At 43.3% G+C, this 22,711-nt stretch overlaps 1 protein-coding gene across 5 annotated transcripts in view; it reads left to right on the plus strand.

The window, feature by feature from the left end:
* Nucleotides 1-20,668, plus strand: part of MBOAT1 (membrane bound O-acyltransferase domain containing 1) — a 105,320-nt gene extending 84,652 nt beyond the window's left edge. Inside the window, exons 9-13 of one of the 5 annotated variants that reach the window (XM_032247714.1) lie at nt 2,068-2,171; nt 6,143-6,207; nt 8,414-8,546; nt 11,459-11,610; nt 20,434-20,668. In XM_032247714.1, the coding sequence (XP_032103605.1) occupies nt 2,068-2,171; nt 6,143-6,207; nt 8,414-8,546; nt 11,459-11,610; nt 20,434-20,518 (539 nt within the window). In that variant the 3' untranslated portion in view covers nt 20,519-20,668. Of the gene's footprint in view, nt 1-2,067; nt 2,172-6,142; nt 6,208-8,413; nt 8,547-11,458; nt 11,611-18,894; nt 20,348-20,433 lie in introns of those variants that run through there. The other 4 variants (XM_032247713.1, XM_032247717.1, XM_032247716.1 and 1 more) reach the window with 4 other exon arrangements.
* Nucleotides 20,669-22,711: the final 2,043 nt, after the last annotated feature.

Below are 22,711 nucleotides of genomic sequence, written 5' to 3' on the forward strand. Positions count from 1 at the left end.
ACACACACACACACACACACACACACACACACACACACACACACACACACTAGTTATCATTATTCTCTTCTCTTAGGTCTTGCCAGGTGTGCCAGAAATGAGGCTGGAGTTGGAAGAAGGAATTTAGAAGCGGCCATGCTGGTCCCAGTGGTGGTCAGCCGGGCTGTGGTTTTTGTTGTCAACACAGACATCAAGGTCCTTGGTGTCATTGATCTCTATCACTCACAAATTGGTTCCCACACATTGAAAACCGTTCATTTCTTACAGGCACACCCCCACTTTGTCTTTTTCTTCTCCACTGGGTTCCCATCCAGGTGGCGGGGGGAGAATGACATTGAAGGACTCGGTCTCTTGCACACTTCCTAATGAAAGAAACCAGATCATCTTACAGTGAAGCCATGAGTAAGATACGCAGTGTTAAATCATCAGCTCTGGCAAATGTAAATGAGACAGACGTAGGACAGGCTGTTTTTCTTTAGAGCAGCTCTCCGGAAGGCCATCTAGAGTCGTACTTTTATAGAAAAAGATTTCTCTAAGACCTCCAGATCTAAGATTTCACAGTGCTATGACTTAACTATTTTGATTAGCTCATTTTTTTCTTAGACAATAAGTGGAAACACACAACTAGCCTCTTAGTCATCATAATAAAAGTGTGTTGAGTTCATTAAGGAATTGAACAGAGATGAAATATTCCTGGCAGGGGGACATTCTCTTATAGTTCAGTGATGTAAGAGAAAGATGGGAACAGGTGCTTTTAAAGGGACTTTTATGGGTGGCTGGCTTGGGTGATTTTTTCCACCTGTGGCTTCCATTGCAGCTGCCCCCAGAGTCACATCTCTAGTTCTGTCCTTTGTCTTGGGACCTGAACTTTTTTTTTTCTTTTCTTTTGAGACTGAGTCTTGCTCTGTCGGGCAGGCTGGAGTGCAGTGGCATGATCTCAGCTCACTTCAACCTGCGCCTCCCGGGTTCAAGTGATTCTCCTGCCTCAGCCTCCTGAGTAGCTGGGTCTACAGGTGGGTGCCACCACGCCTGGCTAATTTTTTGTATTTTTGGTAGAGATGGGTTTTCACTGTGTTAGCCAGGATGGTCTCGATCTCCTGACCTTATGATCCGCCCGCCTCAGCCTCCCAAAGTGCTGGGATTACAGGCGTGAGCCACCGCGCCCGGCCGACTTTTTTTAACCCCATCTTGGCAGCTCCAGCTGATAACCCTGCTGGCAGTTCATGCTTACCTCGTCCAGAAGGAGCTCCAGTCTCTCTTGCGGAGCTGGTTCTCCTCCTGATTAAGCACTGCCTCTTCGGTAATGCCCTGCCATCTTTCGTGACAGCTCTGAGACCTCTTCTGGGTCCCCTTTTTCTTCTGGTCTCTGTATTTGAGCTCAGATCTATTTTCCCTCCTTTCTTTTCTCTCCTCCTGTCAAGTTGGTCATTCTACTGTTTACTTACTCATTTTGGTTCTTCATTTCTTGTTCATTCTCGTTTTTGCATTCTGTGGACATCTGGCTTCTTTCCTCTTACCTTAGCAGGTGTTTCCTAACTGCAAGGGAATGAATGCCGAAAAATCAAGGTTACCAAACAGCCAAATAGGTTTTTCTGATTCAGAATGTTACCAGGTCCTTTAATTTTGGGGTTCCTTTTCCAAGGAAACGACTGCATATTTTTCCATTGTGAAGCTGGACAGATATTTAGTGTCTTTTAAAAGCAACAATGTGGCCGGGCGCGGTGGCTCAAGCCTGTAATCCCAGCACTTTGGGAGGCCGAGGCGGGTGGATCACGAGGTCAAGAGATCGAGACCATCCTGGTCAACATGGTGAAACCCCGTCTCTACTAAAACTACAAAAAATTAGCTGGGCATGGTGGCGCGTGCCTGTAGTCCCAGCTACTCAGGAGGCTGAGGCAGGAGAATTGCCTGAACCCAGGAGGCGGAGGTTGCGGTGAGCCGAGATCGTGCCATTGCACTCCAGCCTGGGTAACAAGAGCGAAACTCCGTCTCAAAAAAAAAAAAAAAAAAAAAAGCAACAATGTGACTTTTGTTCCATGTCCTAATGTGTTATTTTAAAAACCATAGCTGATGCAGTGAATAACGCAGCCGGCTTTGGGTTCAGCGGAGTGGATAAGAATGGGAATTTCTGTTGGGATCTGCTTTCAAACCTAAACATCTGGAAAATTGAGGTGAGTGAGTGTATGATGCTTTTAAGTCCAAATTCCATAGTGAGGAGAGCAAAGGGTTTGCTGTGAGTGTGTATCCAGAGTGCTTCATCTGTGTGTCAAAGGAAAAGCCACTCTCAGGGGCTTGCAAGGCTCAGCAGCCTCCTGGACATTTTTTTTTTTTTTTTCTAAAGCTATCTACTTTCTTGACAGTTTTAATGGTTCAGGGAAGAAGGACACAAGCAATCTGAAAAAGAGCCAGGAAAATCTTTTCTTTGTTTACGTTCCTGTTCTTTCAACTAGAAAGTACCAGTGTCATCTCTCTGTTGCTCTCTTTCTACCTGTTTCGGTGACGAACGCACACTGGAAGCTCCTGTATTTTGATTTCAATATTGCAAATGTTCTATGCAGTTCCTTCGGAGGCATTTATCATCCGTTCACTTTTAAGAAGAATTGTCATAATGTACAACTTTTAGGCCACTAGAATAGCATGGTTTTTCTCCCCCTTTGTCTTTGTTCTTGCACCACAGTTTTTGGTCTGCCGTCATTATCAGAGGTGGACTCCTTGGAGCCACCTCGTTCTGGGTTTACTTTGCATTGCTAGCACTGCAGGTAGATGGGCGTGCCAAGTCTCAGAACCTTTCCCCCTTGCAGCTGAACGGGAGGAATGGCGTGATTCTCAGCATGCGGAAGTGTTGGGTTCCTGGCCGGGTGACTCGTGTTTGCTGTTGGTTTTGGTTTTCTACCTGCCGCAGGGCAGACGGAGTCCACTGGAGTTTGGGCAGGAAGGGTTGTGTGTATAGAGCAAGAAGCCAGAGATAGATGGAAACTGACCACCTGCCACCCATAATGGGCGGAAACTAGGTCAGAAGGAGGCACGGGGGAAGCCACCACCATCATTTGCCTGAGGTTTTTTGCATGTGGATGGCCTCCAGAGGGAAACCTACATTTCAACTACAAAACATGGAGGGATTTATAGGGAGGATTATATTTTCACTTCTTTTTTTTTTCTTAGCATTGAGACAGTGCTGCTTGAAAAGGCAAGCAAGCAGAAAGAACAGAAGCGTGTCTCTGTTTTCTAAGTAAATGACATCATATATTCACCGTAAACTCGTGCTATTTGGTTACTGAGGTCAAACAGATTCAACAGATATTAATTGAGGGACCACTGTGGGCAAAACACTCATTTTTGTACAGTTCTGGGGCCTCCTGTGGGTGGAAAAGCTTGGCAGATGCTGTAAGAGTGTGGCCAAGCTCCAGCATCAGTTCTGAATGAACAAATAATGCTTTTCCTATTGGTCACCGCATGTGAGGCAAGAAGCGGTCCCCAGTCAAGATGGACCACATCATAAGTGGACAAGTTCCAGCTTTCAGAATGACCTATCTCAGTTTTGGAAAAGTATTATAGATTATCCGTAAATTTCTCTCTCTCTCTCTTTTTTTTTTTTTTGTTGTTGTTGTTGTCTTTTGTTTTTGAGACAGAGTCTCACTCTGTCGCCAGGCGCCAGGCTGGAGTGCAGTGGCACAATCTCGGCTCACTGCAACCTCTGCTTCCTGGGTTCAAGCAATTCTCCTGTCTCAGCCTTCCCGAGTAGCTGGGACTACAGGCACATGCCTCCATGCCCAGCTATTTTTTGTATTTTTAGTAGACGTGGGGTTTCACCATGTTGGCCAGGATGGTCTTGATCTCTTGACCTCGTGATCTGCCCGCCTCGGCCTCCCAAAGTGCTGGGGTTACAGGCTTGAGCCACCGCGCCTGGCCTCTCTTTTCTATATAGTTGATGTCAGAGACAGTTCAAGTGTGTTACAACTTTCCTCTTTTTCCCACTAAAATTCTTCTCTCCCTCCAAACTCATGGACTGGCCGCCTTGGAGTTTTGTTGGGTAAATGTCCTTTAGGGTGGTCCCTCTTGACCTTCAGCTGCCCACTGGTCCCCTTAGCTATGCGCCAAAAAACAGAATTCTTCCCTGGTGAACACGTCTTCAGGGTAAAGGGCTGAGTCATTAAGTTATGAATTTATTATAAAAGAAAACCAGAGGAGAAAGTTTATATTTTCATCACACTTTCGATATAGGAGGAAGAACTAAAGAAAAACGAGGAAATCTGTTTCGCTAAGACACCCCAAGGCTGGGCCTATAACATTTTATTAGCCATAGGAGAAATAGATAAATAAAACTCCTTGAGGTTTTGAAATAAAAACTCACAATAAAAAGATGTATTTTTCATCTATCTTCCTTCCTCCCTTTCTTCTCTCTCTTCCTCTTTCCCTCTGTCTCTTACAAACGTATTACATTAGCCCAACATGTGGCCTATATAGGATTTTCTTAAGCTTGAAGACACTTCAGAAAGAAGTGGCACTTAGACTTTCTACCTTCCTTAGGAGTTCTGATCCTTATATGTTTGCATCATGCTTTTTTTTTTTTTTTTTTTTTTTGAGGTGGAGTCTTCTCTGTCACTCAGGCTGGAGTGTAGTGGCATGATCTCAGCTTACTGAAACCTCTGCTTCCTGGGTTCAAGCCATTCTCCTGCCTCAGCCTCCCAAGTAGCTGGGATTGCAGATGCTCACTACCATGCCCGGCTAATTTTAGTGAAGATGGGGTTTCGCCATGTTGGCTAGGCTGGTCTTGAACTCCTGACCTTAGGTGATCTGCCTGCCTTGGCCTCCCAAAGCGTTGGGATTACAGGTGTGAGCCACTGCGCCTGGCCACTTCATGCTTTTTATCACTAGACTTGGATAAGACCTTTTTTTTTTTTTGAATGAGAAACCCAGGTAATGGCTTATTTTGGGGATGTCCCTTCCTCAGTGGTTGATTTGCTTGCGTCACTACCGTTTACTTCCTTTCCTGTATTGTGATCCCTTCATGCATGAAATCTCTTACTAGTCCAGAAACAAGTGGAAGCATTGGAACCTGAGTAGCTATTTATAGAGTTAACTGCACAAGATTGATCTAGTTTTAGAGGGCTACACGGTGAAAAGATGACAATTAAATTTAAGCTGTCCTCATAAAAGCACTAAATTCCCATGATTAAAGTTTTCCTGGGGCAAATCCCTGTGAGAATATTGAATTATAAAATTCAGATGACTTAAAAAATTTTGGCCAGGTGCAGTGGCTCATGCCTGTAATCCTAGCACTTTTGGAGGCCGAGGTGGGTGGATCATGAGGTCAGGAGTTTAAGACCAGCCTGGCCAAGATGGCGAAACCCCATCTCTACTAAAAATACAAAAAATTGGCCGGGCGCGGTGGCTCAAGCCTGTAATCCCAGCACCTTGGGGGGCCGAGGCGGGTGGATCACGAGGTCAAGAGATCGAGACCATCCTGGTCAACATGGTGAAACCCCGTCTCTACTAAAAATACAAAAAATTAGCTGGGCATGGTGGTGCGTGCCTGTAATCCCAGCGACTCAGGAGGCTGAGGCAGGAGAATTGCCTGAACCCGGGAGGCGGAGGTTGCGGTGAGCCGAGATCGCGCCATTGCACTCCAGCCTGGGTAACGTGAGTGAAACTCCGTCTCAAAAAAAAAAAAAAAAATACAAAAAATTAGCTGAGAATGGTGGCAGGCACCTGTGATCCCAAGTACTCGGGAGGCTGAGGCAGAGATTTGCTTGAACCCGGGAGGAGGAGGTTGCAGTGAGCTGAGATCGTGCCACTGCACTCCAGCCTGAGTGACAGAGCGAGACTCCGTCTCAAAAAAAGAAAAAAAAATACTAACCAGAGTAAAAAGGAAACCCACAAAATGTTCCTTCAGTTTTCCTGTAATTTGAAAATACATTTTGAAAAAAGTTGAGACCTTGCAAGCCAAGTTTTACTTGCAAAGTAGATCTAATAAACAGCAGAAAATTGTCCTGTGTAGGATGGAACAGCTGATTTGCTCTCGACTGTGAGTAGTTAGTATTGAAATACCATATCTAACCTGCTGCCAGGGAAACTGGGGAGAACTTTCCATTACTTGGGGTATTTTTAAAGCTAATGATAGGTGTTGTTTTCTTCTTTCCAGACTGCCACAAGTTTCAAAATGTACTTGGAAAACTGGAATATTCAGACAGCTACTTGGCTAAAGTGGTAAGAAGAGCAAAAAGGATCTCATTACTTGAGGGCACCGGGATATGTGTGGAGGGGAGTCCGTAGATGAACAGTGGTAATCTGCCTGTGGCAATGTCACCTGACACTCTTGTTTTGTATTAACATCTGTGCTCTGTAAATGAAAAAGTAGAAATACAGTGATTTGAAAAGGTCATAATATAGCATATTTATTTTATATTCCTGAATGCTGCCATCGCTGTATATCAGGCCCTGGTTTAATCCTCCATCAATCCCATGAGATGTTGTGAGTCATTACCCAAAACATCTTACAGATGAAGAAAGTGAGACCCGGAGAGGTAATGTCACTTGCCCAGAGTCACTCAGCTAAGGGATAGATACAAGCCTAAACGGCCTGGTTTCAGAATTAGAATCTTTTTTTTTTTTTTTTTTTTTGAGATGGAGTCTCACTCTGTCACCCAAACTGGAGTGCAATGGTGCAATCTTGGCTCAGTGCAACCTCTGCCTCCTGGGTTCAAGCGATTCTCCTGCCTCAGCTTCCCGAGTGTCTGGGATTACAGGTGCCTGCCACCACACCCCGCTAATTTTTTGTATTTTTAATAGAGACAGGGTTTCACCATGTGGGCCAGGTTGGTCTCGAACTCCTGAGCTCAGATGATTCACCCACCTAGACCTCCCAAAGCGCTGGGATTACAGGCGTGAGGCACTGCAACCAGCCCAAAATTAGATTCTTGACCTCTCTGCTGTGCTCCCTTTTACCTAGAGGGAGAGTCAGATGTCAGGGAAGGTTAATGTCTGCGTCAAATCACTGATGATTGCAGTGTTCACCCCAGCAGTAAAAGCTTTATGGTATCCCAGATGTTTATGCTTTTAAAATTTATATTTTTGTGGCTATTTCTCTCCCTTTTTGTTTTCCTATATGTTCCAAAATTAAAAGCATTACTTACCATAGAAATAATAATATGCTGTCCTTGAAGCAGCAGGCTCTTCTACCTGGTCATATGCTTATCATAATGAGTACAGGGAGAGTGTAAAAATATTATGCTTTAAAGCAGATTCTGTTGTTTTGATAAGCAGCATCTTTCATGGGTCAAAACATTGGGGTAAGAGAAGAGACAGAATATGTCATAATTCCTCCAAAGTAAACTCATGCAATGTTTTCTGAAAATTGATCTGAACAATTTTAGCCTCAACGTTATTGCTATTAATTAATTTTGCAAATGTCTTTAACATAAATTTCTATTTCTATATACTGAATACTCCCAATTTACTGAGTCACTAGTGTCCAAATGGGGTCTCAGTCCTGTGTTTATCTCTGCAAATGTGTTCTTTTTCTTCCTATGAAGAGGGAGCTCTAGTGCTTAATTTGTGTTTAAATCGGTTACTGTTAACCACCCATACAGTGCTGGATTGGTGTTAACTGTTTGAATTTCTATTTTATTTTTTATTTGGGTCCTCTCATTTAGTAAACTAGGTGGTGGCTTCCTTAGAATGCCATTGGCAATTCACAGACTGAGTTTTGGGGGAAATTCTCCATCACTTTTTTAAAATAAGCAATCAGAGAGCCACAAACCTTCAGGTATTTGCTGACATCTGTTAGAATGTCACAGTGTCACTCCTTAAGGCAAATTCATGGATTCAAGTCTGATGGACGCTGTGAGACCTGAGGAGGTCATATAACTGACACATTGATTTTGTGATGGAGTCATTGTCAAAAGAGATGAAAAGGGGGTGGTGTTGATTAGGTTAGATGTCATAGGAGCCTGGTGGGAAAGGTAAATTAATTTTTACTAAGTGAGAGCTTTCATTTCTAAAGACCCTGATGCCAAAATTGTTAATGCCAATGGAACTTACTTAGGCACCCCCGTAGAGGAGGCCATCGGTGGGGTACGCGTCTATACGGCAGGAACTCCTGCTGGGTGGAAAGTGATTTCTCAGACCTGTAACAGGTACAGTGTGATGGGTCCAGATCATTTAGTCCATGGAGGTAAAAAATGTTTAACATCTTAAAAGGCTGAGCTGTGAATTGCCTGTTTGGTAATGCTTAAGGAAACCAAGGTAGTCCAGGCTGCTTGGATTGCATGGCAAGTCCCTGAAGAGGGTGAGGGAGGCATCCCATCAGTAGTGAACCAAATGATTTCTGCGTGGTCTTGTCCAAGAAGCAGCAGCTGTAGTGAGAAGTTTCTGGTGTGTTTCACCTGTGCCTTCTTCCTTCCTTTCTTCACAGCGTGTGCTATGAGCGGGTCCCATGGTACCCTACGGTGCTAACCTTCATCCTGTCTGCTTTGTGGCATGGTGTCTACCCTGGATACTATTTTACCTTCTTAACTGGAATTCTTGTCACATTAGCAGCTAGAGCGGTAAGCATCCTTTAGGCCTAGGGTCCTCCCCCTTAGTAATCTGATGCCTGCGTGCTTGTTATCTGTTGGATCCCAGTAGGAGTTGGGGATGGGATGTGAAGTAGGGAGTGATGTTTTGTAAAATGAAACAATACGCGAGAGTCTTCCCATTAGAGAAACACTTGAGTATGCAGGAACCAGGAGCCATTACAAAAATGGTTAACCACTTTATGCTCACAGTTACAGAGGATGTTTGTGAAGCGAAAGTAATGTTAGGAGTAATGTTTAGTACCCTAAGAGATGAAAACATTTTTAATTGTTAAAGGCTGTGAGCATACACAGTCTACTAATTACAGATGATGATGATGATGATGAATTAATATAGGCACCATAGGACTTCAGTTTGCTTCTACTTTGCTTAATTTTTCACTTTATTACCCTGAGCCTAGAAATAACTCACTAAGTCTCTTGAGCAGTCAGCGAGATAACGACCACAGGAAGTGAGTCTGTCAGACATTGATCTAACCTCCTGTGTTTACATGCCCGGCCCAGTTAGCCTAGTTTGTGTTTGTGAATTTTGTAAATTTGGTTCTCTAGGTTTTTTCAGGGGCCTGTAGTTTCTCTAATTCTTCTGCAGTTTGCTTGTTGTAGAGCAGGATAATAAAGAATAACACTTTCTATAAATTACTTTGGGCAGTATGGCCTTTTTCATGATATTGATTCTTCCTTGGGGAGGGATAACATGGGGAGAAATGCCAGATATAGTATGCATCTATGCAACAACCCTGCATGACCTGAACATGTACCCCAGAACCTAAAGTTAAAAAAAAAAAAAAAGTAAAACTTTCCTCCAGAAAGGAGAGGAGCATGCATAGAAGTCATTGCAATTCAGTGCTTTTGTTGTCAAATACAGGAGTTTTGTATTTAATTTTATTTTGATCCTTGATTCTGATTGTGGCCTTCCTTATTTCTGATGCCAAGAGTTCTTATTGACATTGGTCGAGCCATATTTTGGATGTGAATTCAGGAGTCCCCACATAGCTATCCACGCACCCTTTAATTTATTTATCCCGTGAAGGTTTCAGGAGTCCTCCTGTGTGCTGGTCAGTGTTCTAGACACTGGGCTACTGCAGTGAACAAGACAAGAGTCCCTCCTCTGAGGATCTCTTGTTTTAGTTACACAGAGGTGTGCTGGAATATATATGTGAACAACGTGGATTACTGTTGATGCTGGTTAGTACACTTCTGAAATTAAATGCGTGTCATATGTATTTATACATAGAAAACAGGAGACATTTTCTTCTCTCCTGTTCATATGCCTATTTAGATTATAAAAGAAAACTAGAGAGCAAGTAGTCAGGACAAATTAAGAAATAAAACTCAGAGCTGTTTGCTAATATATCCGGAGTATTATTCCCTAAGATGTCTTTGGCTCTGTTGTCTCATTGGCGTAAAGGCTCAGATTTGTGTAGAGCTTTTCTTTAGGATGGACTAGAAACATTATTTGCAAACAAATTAGGTAGGGGATAGAGAGGAGAGAGTTGATAGCACAGTGTTTTTATTTTGTCTAGAAGGAGTTTGAAGTCAGCAGTCATAATGTGTCTTCAGGCACTAGAAATTACCCTGTAAAATCTCATACCTGATGTGCAGCGTTGCTCCATGGATGGGCCCCAGTCTCTGTCCTGAGGAACTTAGGGCTGAGAGGCTGCCTTGGGTACTGATGCATCTTCTGCCTTGGGGCTGATCTGCCCATCACCCAGTCATTGTTTTCAGCTCTGCCTTTGACCTGAATCTGGAAACTGGGGGTCTTTCTAGAGGCAGGTCTAGTCACATGTGTCAGAAGACCTACAAACGAGTGTATCCTTTAACGCAGCGTTTTCCATTTCAAAGAGCTGTCTCTTTATCTAAGTCTCAGTTTCTTTGTAAAATGGGAATCATGATGCCGACACCATAGGCTTGATGGGAGAATCAGCCAGAGATGAGCCTGCAAAGCGTTAACACAGGCTTGGCGCAGTCAGCACTCGGTAAATGGTAGCTGCTTGTGTTATTAGCAATAGTAATAGCATTTGTGTTACCATTACCTGAGGGAAGTAACTAGGAAACAGGGCAGAGATTCATTGACAAGGATAGACATCACAGAATTATTGATAATAGCAAAATGGGATGGGAAGACAAGCTAACTTTTCCATAAGTAAGTTGAAATTATATTGGAGATTAATATTTACTGACATGGAAAAAAGTCCATGATGTATTACTAATGAAAAAAAATGGGCTAGAAATTATATTGGTGCCATTAAGAATATTAATAGTGATACATATGAATAGAAAAGGCTTGGGTGGTTGTGTGTCAAGTTTTTTAAGTGATGCTTTTCTTTGGGAGGTGTTGAAAGAAATTTTTTTTTTTTGTTTACTTAGTTGTTTGACCATTTTTGTACAGTGAACATGTATTATTATTATTTTATTATTATTTTAACAAGAAAAGTTGGCCATACACGGTGGCTCACGCCTGTAATCCCAGCATTTTGGGAGGCCGAGGTGGGAGGATTGCTTGAGCCCAGGAGTTTGAGACCGGCATAGGCAGCAAAGCGAGATCCACATCTCTATAAAAATTTTTGAAAAATTAGCTGGGCATGGTGGCTTGCGCCTGTAGTTTCAGCTACTTGAGAGGCTAAGGTGGGAGGATCGCTTGAGCCCAAGAGTTTGAAGCTGCAGTGGAGCTATAATTGTGTCATTGCACTTCAGCCTGGGTGACAGAGCAAGACTCTGTCTTAAAAACAAAAACTCCTGATGGTATTTGTAGTTGAAAATACAACTCAGATGTTGGTTATCTTCTGTAGCCTGTGTTCCTGTGGCATATTTCTGTATGCACAGAGTAAAATGTGGTTTTTGGTTTTCAGCCCCTTCTCACTACTGTTGCCTGTGTTGGCTTGTAGGTCAGGAACAACTACAGACATTATTTCCTTTCGTCAAGACCTCTCAAGGCTGTTTATGACGCAGGCACCTGGGCTGTCACTCAGCTGGCTGTCTCTTACACGGTGGCACCCTTCGTGATGTTGGCAGTTGAACCAACCATCAGCTTATACAAGTAAGTTTCCATTGTTCTCAGTTGCCATCTAGTAAACTACTCTGTTTTCACTGTGTTTGACTTAGGAGGCAGTGAATTGAATGAAGCAGTCCTAAACACTTATTTTTATTGTTTTTTTCGAGATGTAGTTTTACTCTTGCTGCTCAGGCTGGAGTGCAGTGGTGCAATCTCAGCTCACTGTGACCTCTGCCTCTTGGGTTCAAGCGATTCTTCTGCTTCAGCCTCCCGAGTTGCTGGGATTACAGGCATGAGCCACCACGCCCAGCTCATTTTGTATTTTTAGTCGAGACAGGGTTTCTCCATGTTGGTCAGGCTGGTCTTGAACTCCCAACCTCAGGTGATCCGGCCGCCTCGGCCTCCCAAAGTGCTGGGATTATAGGCGTGAGCCACCCTGCCTGGCCCTAAACACTTCTAAATGGGGCTTCGGTGTGGAAAATGTCCATAGAAGCTTTAAGAGGAAATGGCTGTTCTGGAGACGCCAGTGTACGAATTCCAATACATATGAGCACTGTTGATAGGAATCCTTTAAGCCATTCAGAATGTCACTCAGGGGCCCCCTCATGGCAGTATATTTTGAAGAGATGGACCCTGACTAAAAACTCAGACGGTGAGTTTGCTGCCCTGAGCTCTTTTTCCTGGGGGGCAGGCTGTACTGGGGACCATGCGGCATCTAAGAGCAGGACAGAAATGGAGGCAGGAGCGGGGGTGCTGCTGAGGCTGGCATTGCCTGATCGAGTGGTGTGCAGAAAGGCTCCCTGGTGAGACTGGAGGTGGAGGGGTGTGTGTGGAATTGAGGCTGGAGGAGAAGGCGGATGACAGCAGAGACCAACCCTTATAGTTGGACACCTGTGTTCCAGGCGAACTGCAAACCTCGAATTGCTGACTTTTATTGTTTCACAGTTGTGTTTAATTAGTTGTATTTCTCCACTGTAGTGAAGTGGTTGAGCACACGCTCTTGTGAACTGATTGTGTGTGACCTTTGGCAAGTTGTTAACCTTTTTTTTAATATGTATATATACTTTAAGTTCTGGAGTACATGTGCAGAATGTGCAGGTCTGTTACGTAGGTATACATGTGCCATGGTGGTTTGCTGCATCCATCACCCCACCATCTACATTAGATATTTCTCCTAATGCTATCCCTCCCCTAGCCCCCCCCCCCCCCCCGCTATCCCCCCCCCAGCTCCCCCACCCCCACAGGCCCCCTGTGTGATGTTCCTCTCCCTGTGTCCATAGGTACTCATTGTTCAAAGCCCACTTATGAGTGAGAACATGTGGTATTTGGTTTTCTGTTCTTGTGTTAGCCTCTTTTATCTGTGTTTTCTCAAATGGAAAATGAGCCTGAGAAGAGAATTCCCCTCAGAGCACCTTGTTAATACTGAATATTAGAATTAATGCGGTACATGTGCAGATGGCTCAGGCCAGTACCTGGCATCTAGTCTGTACCCAATAAATGCTAACTTGTATTATTTAGTGAGTTGCACAGGCTTTTCTTGGTTAACTTTGGAACATAGTATCATTTTTTTTTAAAGTGACTTAGAAATAAACAATGCAAACACACCTTCTTCCTAAGTTGGGAGTTCCCAATAGCTGATGGAGGGGTCATGAATGAATTGAAGAATTTTTTACTACTCATTATGCGTACCAGTTGTAAGTGGGATGATTTTTTTGAGGCTATAGAAGGAGAAGGTGGAGGGAACCATATAACACTCAGCAATAAAGTCCATTCTGTTACAGTATATGCTTCTATACTGCAAATTAGGTGATAAGAAGTTATGTCAATATCACATGAAAGCTGTGCTGGTTTATACTCAATTTTTTTTTTGGTGACAGAGGAGTCTTGCTCTGTCTCCCAGGCTGGAGTGCAGTGGCACAATCTCAGCTCACTGCAACCTCTGCCTCCTGGGTTCAAGTGATTCTCCTGCCCCAGTCTCCCAAGTAGCTGGGATTACAGGTGCCTGCCACCACGCCCAGCTAATTTTTGTAATTTTTAGCAGAGACAGGGTTTCACCATGTTGGCCAGGCTGGTCTCGAACTCCTGACCTTAGACAATTCACCTACCTCGGCCTCCCAAAGTGCTGGGATTACAGGCGTGAGCCACTGTGCCTGGCCTATACCCAAATTTCTCTATGCAAAGGGGAGCCAGAAGAGTGGGAAGAGAATTATAATCTTTAGCCAAAACCAAGCCCTCAGTTCAGCTGCTAGCGAGGTAGGAGTCAGTTCAGTCCTAGATGAAGAAAATAGAACCGAGCTTCCTTCACTGGGGCTCCCTCCTAAGAGAGGCACATCACCAAGCCGGCATTCTGACTGCTTCTGCTTCCTTGTGCCCACCTAGGGCAGCCCCACATGCTTCCGGCTCCAATTTCATTCCCATTTGTCAGCGCCCGCAAGCCAACATTTGACCTTTTGTCTTCTGCATTTTTAACGTGCCCAGAAGCAGCCTTTGGCACCATTGAGTTGTCTGCGGGAGCTGTCCAAATTGTTGCCTTTAGAGCTCTGTTTTGTTACAGAATCCTCCTAGGTTTTGTGTTAACTATTTCTAACATGATTTTTTTTTCCCTGTAAGCCCTGGTATTCTAAGCTGATGATATTGCCTCATACGAGATTTTTAAGGAATATATTGATCGTGTTATAGCAAAAATGCCTGTATTCTACTCCGTATCATTTAATACTGGTAGTGTGCTAGGCATTGTGCTAGAAGCTGGGGCTGGAATGGCAAGCAAAATATAGAAACCATCTCTGCTCGCACGGTGGGGATAGTTTGATGGAAAAGACAGGGAGTAATTGACAAATGTATAAATACACGCTGAGATCATGCTCTGAGTGAATGGCATAGACTTTTAGGGATGTATATAACAGGAACCTGCCTCATCCTAGGCACTGGGGCCTCTTTTTGAGCTCAGTCCTGGAGGTTGTGCAGTGAGAGTGAAGCAGGCTCAGTGTGTGTGAGCGCAGTGGGCGAGGCGGGGCATTGTGGGCAGTGCTGCGGACATGGAAACAGCCTGGAAAAGCTCCATCCTATAGGATGAAGCTCTGTGCACTGAAGACCAGAGAAACGTGAACGTGGGTACAACATAGAATCCAAGGTGGAGGGAGGTGAGCTGAGGAGAGAGTCGGGTAGGCATCAGTATCCCTATTTGTCATATGAGGAAGTGGCAGCTCAGAGAGGGTAACAAAATTTACACAGCTAAATGTTCAACCTGAGTTTCGGACTCAGAGTTCCCTTAATGGCAATCTCAGTAGTGGAGTTATTAAAAATTTCTTCAGGAGAAGTTATTTAGGATGCAAACTACTGCTTGGGGATCACAATAAATGGTTTATTAGTGGTACTGTGCATTTACCCAACTAAAGCATAACAATTGCTGGGCTTAGGCAGGAACTCAAGGGGGAGAATTAAATTATCAAGTAGCTTTTCACTTCTACTTAAAAACAACCCCCAGTATATTTTTTTAAAACACCTTTGTTGAGGATGAAATAGGAGTTGACATTTTTTGGGTCAAGTAGGTCTGTTTTATGTGATCCAACCTAGTGTCTTCTCTGGTGTCTAGTTATTTATATAATTTAAATTTCCTGTCTAGATCAGCTCTGTCTGGTAGAAGTTTCTATGATGACAGAAATGATCGACCTCTGTGCCATCTGAGAGTCTCGCCACCCAACATGTGTGGTTGTTGAGCATTTGAAATGCAGCTAGTGGGACAGAGGAACCGAATTTTCAGTTTTATTGAATTTTAATTAATTTGAATTTTAACAGCCACATGTTGCCAGCAGCTATTCCAGATTGATTACACCTCCAACAGTGTTTTCATAATCTTTTAAGAAAATCCCTAAATCTGGTGAGGAAACAAAATTGCATAGATTTTTAGTCAAGGTGGGTCTGGTTGCGTTCCAGATCTGTTCCTGCCCTTGGACTAAATTCAGTAGCTAGCAGTAAACCGCAGTTGTACGCAAGTTCTTTCCCCAGTATATCCTCATTGCTTCTCATTGAAATTTCATGTGTGCTTAGTTGTTAGGTCTAGACCTAACAATGTTCAGTCCAGAGTGCCTTCAGAGTGCTCAGTCTAACTTCTTTACATTGCAAACGATCCCAAGTGAATACTTAAATATATTATGAAAGAACCCTTCTGTGAAAACACTTTGAAAAGCAAATTTACATACATCATTTTGTCTTTAATTGGATAACTCTTTCTTAGATTCAGTGTGTAATAGCATTAGAATTTTTGTTTTTTGAGTTGGGGTCTCTTCTGTCGCTGAGGCTGGAGTGCAGTGACACAATTGTGATCTCAGCTCGTTCCAGCCTCTGCCTCTGGTTCAAGTAATCCTCCCACCTCAGCCTCCCATCTCAGCCTCCTGAGTAGCTGGGATTACAGGCACGTGCCACTGCACCTGGCTAATTTTTTGTTTTGGTAGAGATGGGGTTTTGTCATATTGCCAGGCTGGTTTCAAAGTCTTAGACTCAAGCATTCTGCCCACCTTGGCCTCCCAAAGTGCTGGGGTTACAGGACTGAGCCACTGGACCTGGCCAGAATGTTAGAATTTGTGTAGAAACTTTCATAGATGGCAAACTGCTTGAGAGCTGGAAGCCCGTCTAATTCATCTTTGTATCTGGGTCCTTAGATCAGTGCCTCACATGATCAATAAATGTTAGTTGAGCCTTTCCATAATATAAAGATGAAATATTCCTTAAAGTTTTAGAGAAATATGAAAGGTCAAAGAGGTTGCTAAACCTCACTAGGTGAGGGGAATTTTTTCCACTTGATGCTCAAAGTAGCTGGACTTTACCTAATGTAATTGTTCCAGTGTAGATTTGGCCACATACAAAAGATTAAGGCAAAGCTCAAGAGCAAAGTCTAACATATTTTGGATGTGTAGATTTTGAAAGCTGGGGTTACCTATGGCCAGGGTGTGCCCAGGAGAATCCCAGCCTTTACCTGTTAAACCAGTGTGTTTATCTGTGGAGCGCTTTTTCCATGCTCAGTAATGTCTTGGTTTAGACATTGAATTAGATAGTCACTCGCTGGGGCTGCTTACCCCTTCCCTGGTGAAACAACGGTTAATCATGTACTTGTCTTGTTTCCATTTGCACATGGGAAGGGGTGGAGGCTGATGCCTTCTTGTAGACCAGTTTATTGTTTTGCATGTCCTAAGCAGTAAATGTGTATTGAAAGAATAAACGAATGCATGTATGTTTGCTTCTGTTGGAGCTCTTCACTCTTCTCTTCACTGTTCCGTAAACATTGTCAGGGAGGCATTCCTCTTGCTAAAGGATGGAGAAGTTTAGGGGCATATGTGAGTTACCTGATTCTAATGTGCCTGACCTCGTAATCACAGAAACTGGGGGATGATGCATAAATCAATTGTGCTTTCCTCCCTCCCCCAAATTATTTTCCTTTATTCTTAAAAAGCATTGGGGAAAGTATAAGTTTAACCTTTCCAAATGTATCTGGAACAATTGTGCTGATGCAGCTGTCTCTAATTACACCCATGTATCGATATGACCAACATTTATTGGCTACCTACATTATTCATACTGCTGAATACTACGCTTTACAATAGAGGTCCACAAACATCAAAAGCAAAACTTGTTTTTTATTAGTTTAGATGACATTTTTAGGGTTATGAACTGGATTTTCAAAATCAGGATTCTTGTGGCTTATAAGACACATAAGAAGAACTTTTTATTTATACTTGAGTAGAGCAATAAGTTAAAGCGTTAGTTGCGTTGTGTTTAGGGATAGGATATAGTCATACGTTCCTTACCGACAGGCATATGTTCTGAGAAATGCATCATCAGGGAATTTCATCGTTGTTTGAACATCATAGAGTGCATTTGTACAAACCTAGATGGTATAGTCTACTATACACTGAGACTGTATGGGATACCCTATTGCTCACAGGCTGAAAACCGGTACAGCGTGTTACCGTACTGAATACTGTAGGCAATTTGAACACAGTGGTAAGTATTTGTGTATGTAAACATAGAAAAAGTGTAGTAAAAATCTGGCACAGATAAAAAAGGATACACCTGTATTACCATGAAGGGAGCTTGCAGGACTGCAGGGTGCTCTGGGTGAGTCAGTGAGTGGGTGGTGAGTGAATGTGAAGGCCTGGCACGTCGCTGTACCCTTCAGTGGACTTTATAAATGCTGTATACTTAGGCTACACTACATTTATTAAAATAACTTATTTCTTCAATCACAAATTAGCCTTAGCTCACAGTAACTTTTTTAGTTCATAAACTTTAAACATTTAAAAAACGGATTCTTTTGTAATACAGCACTTTGCTTAAAACAGACACGGTACAGATACACAAACATTTTTCTTCATATTTTTTGTACGATTTTTTTCTTTTTTTTTTTTTTTTTTTTTATTTTTAAACCTTTTTTTGGTTGAAAATTAAGACACACACGCACACATCAGCCTAGGCCACACAAGCTCAGGATAATCAGGATCACCGTTTCCCACCTCCACATCTTGTCCCATTGCGGGAGGTCTTCCAGGGACATGAACACTCACGGAGCTGTCATCTCCCATGATGTCAATGCCGCCGGAATCCCTCCTGAAGGGCCTGCCTGAGGCTGTTTTACACTTAACTATTTTTCTTTATAAGCAGAAGGCGTATACTCCAAGGTAACAATTGAAAAGTATAGTATTGTAAATACATAAACTAGTTACATAATCATTCATTGCCGTTATCAAGTACTATGTATTTTTGTAATAATATGTGTTAGACTTTTATTCAGCTGGGAGCGTAGAATTGTTTACACCAGCATCACCACAAACACGTGAGCAGTGCATTGCCCTGTGATGTTACATCGGCTCTGACGTCACTAGGTGATAGGAATTTTTCAGTTCTGTTATAATTTTATGGGCCCATCATCATTAATGTGGTCCATCATTGACTGACATGTCATTAAATATTACATGACTAAACTGGGTTTGAATTTGGTCTTGGGAGTCCTTAGGCTTTGAATATTGGGGATCTCTGGCTGGTGTGGGGTTAATTCTCTTGGTCAGCCTGTTATGTGAAGGGGGGTGGTGCCATGTGTATCCACAGATGAGCTTGTTGATTCGCCCTGCCCAGTTTTGTGGTTTCAGTTCATCTGTGACCCACTCACCTACCAAGGGGAATTTCTATGGAGCGGATCGAGGGAAGCCTGAGTGCACACACTTCTCCTACTGCCAGAAGCAGTGCTCTCACCTGCCATGCTGGGGGTGATATAATCAGGTGTTGGTTCCCATGTACATCCTTATTTGAAATATAATTTTTGTGTATTTTCATTCCTAGGTCCATGTACTTTTATTTGCACATCATAAGTCTCCTGATAATACTATTTCTGCCAATGAAACCACAAGCTGATATGCAAAGGCAGCCTCCGACGCCAAACTCTGTTAATAAGAGAAAAACAGATTGATACCTCCAACAGAAGCAGAACAAGCAAAACTGCAGGACATTCGAAAGATGAGATGAAAAGGCTCAAGGGTTCCTCCCATGACTTAGAGGCGATGTTTACATGCATCTTTATTTTTTTCTTGTTCAAAGTGCAGGGAGTATTTTTATAAAGCCTTTTTGTATAGATAAATCGGCCATGTGCAGGTTATTGGTTTTAATATTTTATAGGACATTTGAGTGGTGTGGCGGTGTGTGGAGAAGGTGCCAAAGCTGCAGAGACAGTCCATTCTGGGCTGCTGGCTTTTCGCCCCTTCCAGCATGATTTCCTGCGACTGTGACCTGGCTGCAGGGAACGCAGGCATTGGTGCCAAGCATTAGAAGATGAGTGCCAAGAAGACTTGTCACAGGTTTCCCAGATCAGAACATCCTCAGACGTGCGGCTCTCTGGGAAGCCCCAGACCCTCTGACCTGTGATATTACTGGTTTGCAGACATAATAACTCTACTCAGAGGACCATAGAGGGACCATGGTTTCAGGGCACTGAAAACTCTCCGTGCCAAGCGGACTAACCATGCACTCTGGAATGGGCTGAAAATCAGACATGCCCTCAGATAGGCTGCGATTTTTTTTTTTTTTTAAGGAATGTAACCCTTCCCTTTTTTCTCTGACCTGAGCCAAGGTTGAAAATCAGAAAGTCTCCCGTACATGGAGTTGGAGAGGGGCTGCTGTTTTCTGAATGTTTCTGTTTCACAGACACCACCTGCTTGCCCAGGGCTGGTCTTGAGAAGACACCCAAATGTTCACGCTTCGAAAAGGAAGCAGAATGCCTTTTAGAGAAGTGATTTTTTAAAAAGTAATTTAAAGTTATATAGAAGTTTGGTAAGAAGAAGCAATTCTTTCTGTCTTTTCTGCCCTCATTTCATGGAGGTGTTAATGATCATGGCTGGCCGTGATGTACACGTGGGCTGATTTTCATTTTTTTCAGTTTCATAGCTGAGAAATTCAGCTTTGTTTTAGTTGAATCATCATAGTGGAAAGCAGACGTTGAAAGTTTTCTTCCTATCTTTGTTATGAATGTGTTATGGCTCCTTTCGGGGACTTCTATTGGGTAATATTCTGTGTGAGAGAAGGAAGCGTGGTATTAAATGTTTTGGAAAATAATCATGATAATAATAAAATGTATGCTGCAATGGTGTGCCCTCAGTCAGATTGCTTGGGAGGAGAAAATTTATTTGAATCCAATGGTAAAAAATTAGTTTCTTACTGAATAAACTATATGTTTCTATGTAAAGGAAATGTTTCTGACGGAAAGAATTGCTTTTTGTCTGTGTCAGTAGAGACTTGATGTCCAGAAGAGTGTGTGTGTGTGTGTGTGTGTGTGTGTGTGTGTTTTAACAAATGTGCACCAACTTAAGGTTTCACTGTGTATTTCAGGCCCTTGGGTGTCTTGTGTTTTGGTATAATTTCTGATCTTCATTCCCAACTTTGCAGGTGGGATTTTACCCCCTTTCACAGATGACAGTACTGAGAATCAGAGAGACATTTGCCAGCTGCCCTAAGATCACAGCGTTGGTGGTAGAGCTGAGATATGAGTCCACGGTAGTCCCATGAAGACCATCAGCTGTGAGTCTTTCCATGAGGTGTCCTACTGGTGCTTCTCCTAGGACAGTGAAATGTGAGAGCGATGTGCCTGTCCCTCTAAAGCATGTGTACACAGTCCTGGAACCCAAACTCCAGTCCTTCCACTGGGACGGTGGGAGTTAAGTAGTAGTAGATGTGAGCTAGTGCATGAGTCTCACTCCACTTTAACAAGGAAATCTAGGGGCGACCCTACTGTGTTGTCCCAGGAAGAATATTAGCTAGCGGATAGGGGAAGGGGTTGTAGGTACCTGTGATCTGTCAGAGTTTGTCTCCATCAGGTAGAGATTGAGGTACAAGACCAAGAAAAATGCATGTCTTCCAAACTAGCAAAAAGGGTAAATATTACCATTGGTGTGCAGCATGTGGAATCATCATATTACAGTGAAGTCTTTGAATTCACAACATGACTGATGACCAGGTTTCACTGTACGTAATGTAAGTATCCTCAGTATCCTCATGTCTGAAAGAAGAACTTGGTAACGAGAGGAGAGGTGTCTGCTTTGATGACCAGCTGCTCTGGTTTGCCAAGGACTCTCCCAAGCTCTCAGTCCTGGGCAAAGTGGGGATTGGTCCCACTAGTGACTGCCCAGAATTGTTGACTCCTTATGGAATGAGGAGACGTCAAACCATTAGGAGCTACGCTTATGGATGCTCTATGTCAGAGTTGGTGTGAGGCCCTGGGGCACAAAGCTGAAGCTTTATTCACTATAAAAAGAACAACACTGCCGGGCGCGGTGGCTCACGCCTGTAATCCCAGCACTTTGGGAGGCCGAGGCGGGTGGATCACGAGGTCAAGAGATCGAGACCATCCTGGTCAACATGGTGAAACCCTGTCTCTACTACAAATACAAAAATTCAGCTGGGCATGGTGGCGTGTGCCTGTAATCCCAGCTACTCAGGAGGCTGAGGCAGGAGAATTGCCTGAACCCAGGAGGCAGAGGTTGCGGTGAGCCGAGATCGCGCCATTGCACTCCAGCCTGGGTAACAAGAGCGAAACTCCGTCTCAAAAAAAAGAGAAAAAAAAAAAAAAAAAAAAAAAGGAACAACACACAGGAGACTGATGAGCATCCTTTTTCCTCTGAAACCCAATTAACCATAGAAAAAAATTTCAATTTAGGACCAAAATTTAGTCAGAAGGTTGTAACTCTTTTTATTATCTTAGATTTCCAAGTTGTGCTAAATATAAGATGCATTTAATAAATAGTTACTGGATTGATGAGTTTTCAGTTGAAAATAAATACATTTTCTGGTTTTGTTTTTGAAAAAGCCAAATCTAAAATATTCTAGCTTTTTTTTTGGGGGGGGGGACTTTGCAATTTAACTGTATGGAACAAGAATATTATTGAGTGGTTGCAAAAAGCCATGAATAATTCAGTCTGGGATTCTGACTGGCTAAGAGAGAAGGCAGGAGGAGAAAACTGGAAGAAGAACAGGGGAGTCAGCAGGTGGCCCCCAGACCTGGTGCATGTATGTCCCTCGGTTACTCTGTAGGCTCTGGGGCTCCCAGGCCGTCCTTCTCAGCCCCCACTGCACATGGGAACCACACAGGGAGCTTAGAGGAAGTGATTGATGCCAGGTTCCTCCAGGGACCACATCTTTTTTCTCTTCTTGTCTCTGGCACTTGGCATAGTGCCTGGCCTGTAATGAAGATTCAGTTAGTGTTTGTTGAATGAGTGAGGGATTGAATGGATTAGTTTAATGCATCATTGCACTTGACAGTTTTGATTGAGTCACTTTTGCACTGGGAAGCATCGTTTTTGCTTTTCAGAATTAGTTTTTGAAATAAAGACTTGTTTTATGGGGGGGAATTCTGAAAGCACATTACGTGATATAATCACTCAGGCAGCCAGTTTCCCTAGTCTGAACCCCTCTGGTCCACCCATCCATTAATTACTGCATTCACTTATTTGTCAAATGTGTCATGTCTGGCGTGGGCCTGGCACTCTGAGGCACTGCAGGTGAAAGATGCTGAAGACCCCATTCTCTGCTCTTGGAGAGTTTGCGGTGTGCCCAGAAAGACATGATCCAGAGGAATGTGCCATAGGAGTGCCAGGAGAATCCCAGCATTCAG

This window comes from Sapajus apella, unplaced genomic scaffold (genome assembly GCF_009761245.1).
Source record: "Sapajus apella isolate SASKATOON/1434 unplaced genomic scaffold, GSC_monkey_1.0 scaffold63, whole genome shotgun sequence".
Lineage (NCBI taxonomy): Eukaryota > Metazoa > Chordata > Mammalia > Primates > Cebidae > Sapajus > Sapajus apella.